Raw genomic sequence first — 927 nt, forward strand, 5'->3', positions numbered from 1 at the left:
ATCGACCCCGAAAGGATAAAAAAAAAAAAATCAAAATTCAACCACGGTAGCATTCGAACTCAGAACGTAGGTATCACAAATATATTAATACCCAGCATATGTTTATACTTACACCTTCTCCAAATCTACTTCTTTCAATATCGTATAAAGAACGCCTGCTTTCTAGATCTGAGATTTCCAATGATGACATCGCCATTTCGATAGTTTGTGTTGTTTACGTGGATTTTACCAAGGAAAAAGTACGAGAAAAAAAAGCTAAGTGCTAGGTAGTCATAGCAACGATACATAACAGTCCCGCATTACAAAATATATTTCTAGATATATCGCAGTTCTATAAATCTACAGACAAGATCAGTCGATTGATGCGCGACTTTTGACTAATTTTGCAATTAATTCTTAGTGTAGAATAAATAAAATGAAAAACTAATGATTTATTTCGTTGTTTCAGAAATAACGATGTTAGGAGTGGAGCATGAATTACAATGCAGTGTTTGTATGAATTACCTCTCTTTAATTTAGCAATTTCTGACTGCGTTACGAAAACAATTGGTTGTTATTAACAATAGCAGTGGTTCCCAACCATTCTTAGCTTACGGACCTCTTTGATTCCTATTTAACTCGAATGGATCCTCGTAGCCTTAATCCTGTTGTATAGAGATTGTTTAAATAATAAAAAAAAGGTGTTAAAATATTATTTTGTTTATTGTAGAAGTACAATCAAATTTTGGGTCGATTTGTTCGACTAAAGGTGGTGCTCCAGCATGGCCGCAGTCAAATGACTGAAACAAGTAAAAGAATAAAAAGAGTAATACAGTTGTCACATAGAATAGAAACCGTGACCGGAAGATTGATTCCACTTTACGTCGCTTTGCTTTAGTAATCAGGAGGTTCTATGCAGGGGAGATAATTCAATATATCATAATTTTT

The 927-nt window shown here is 33.8% G+C and overlaps 1 protein-coding gene across 2 annotated transcripts in view; it reads right to left on the minus strand.

Moving 5' to 3' along the window:
• Nucleotides 1-281, minus strand: part of LOC106875768 (testis-expressed protein 47) — a 13,715-nt gene extending 13,434 nt beyond the window's left edge. Inside the window, exon 1 of one of the 2 annotated variants that reach the window (XM_014924028.2) lies at nucleotides 113-281. In XM_014924028.2, coding sequence (XP_014779514.1) covers nucleotides 113-196 — 84 coding nt within the window. In that variant the 5' untranslated portion in view covers nucleotides 197-281. The remainder of the gene's footprint in view (nucleotides 1-112) is intronic. The other variant, XM_014924029.2, reaches the window with a different exon arrangement.
• Between the last annotated feature and the right edge of the window lie 646 nt (nucleotides 282-927).

Source organism: Octopus bimaculoides, chromosome 21 (genome assembly GCF_001194135.2).
Source record: "Octopus bimaculoides isolate UCB-OBI-ISO-001 chromosome 21, ASM119413v2, whole genome shotgun sequence".
Classification (NCBI taxonomy): domain Eukaryota; kingdom Metazoa; phylum Mollusca; class Cephalopoda; order Octopoda; family Octopodidae; genus Octopus; species Octopus bimaculoides.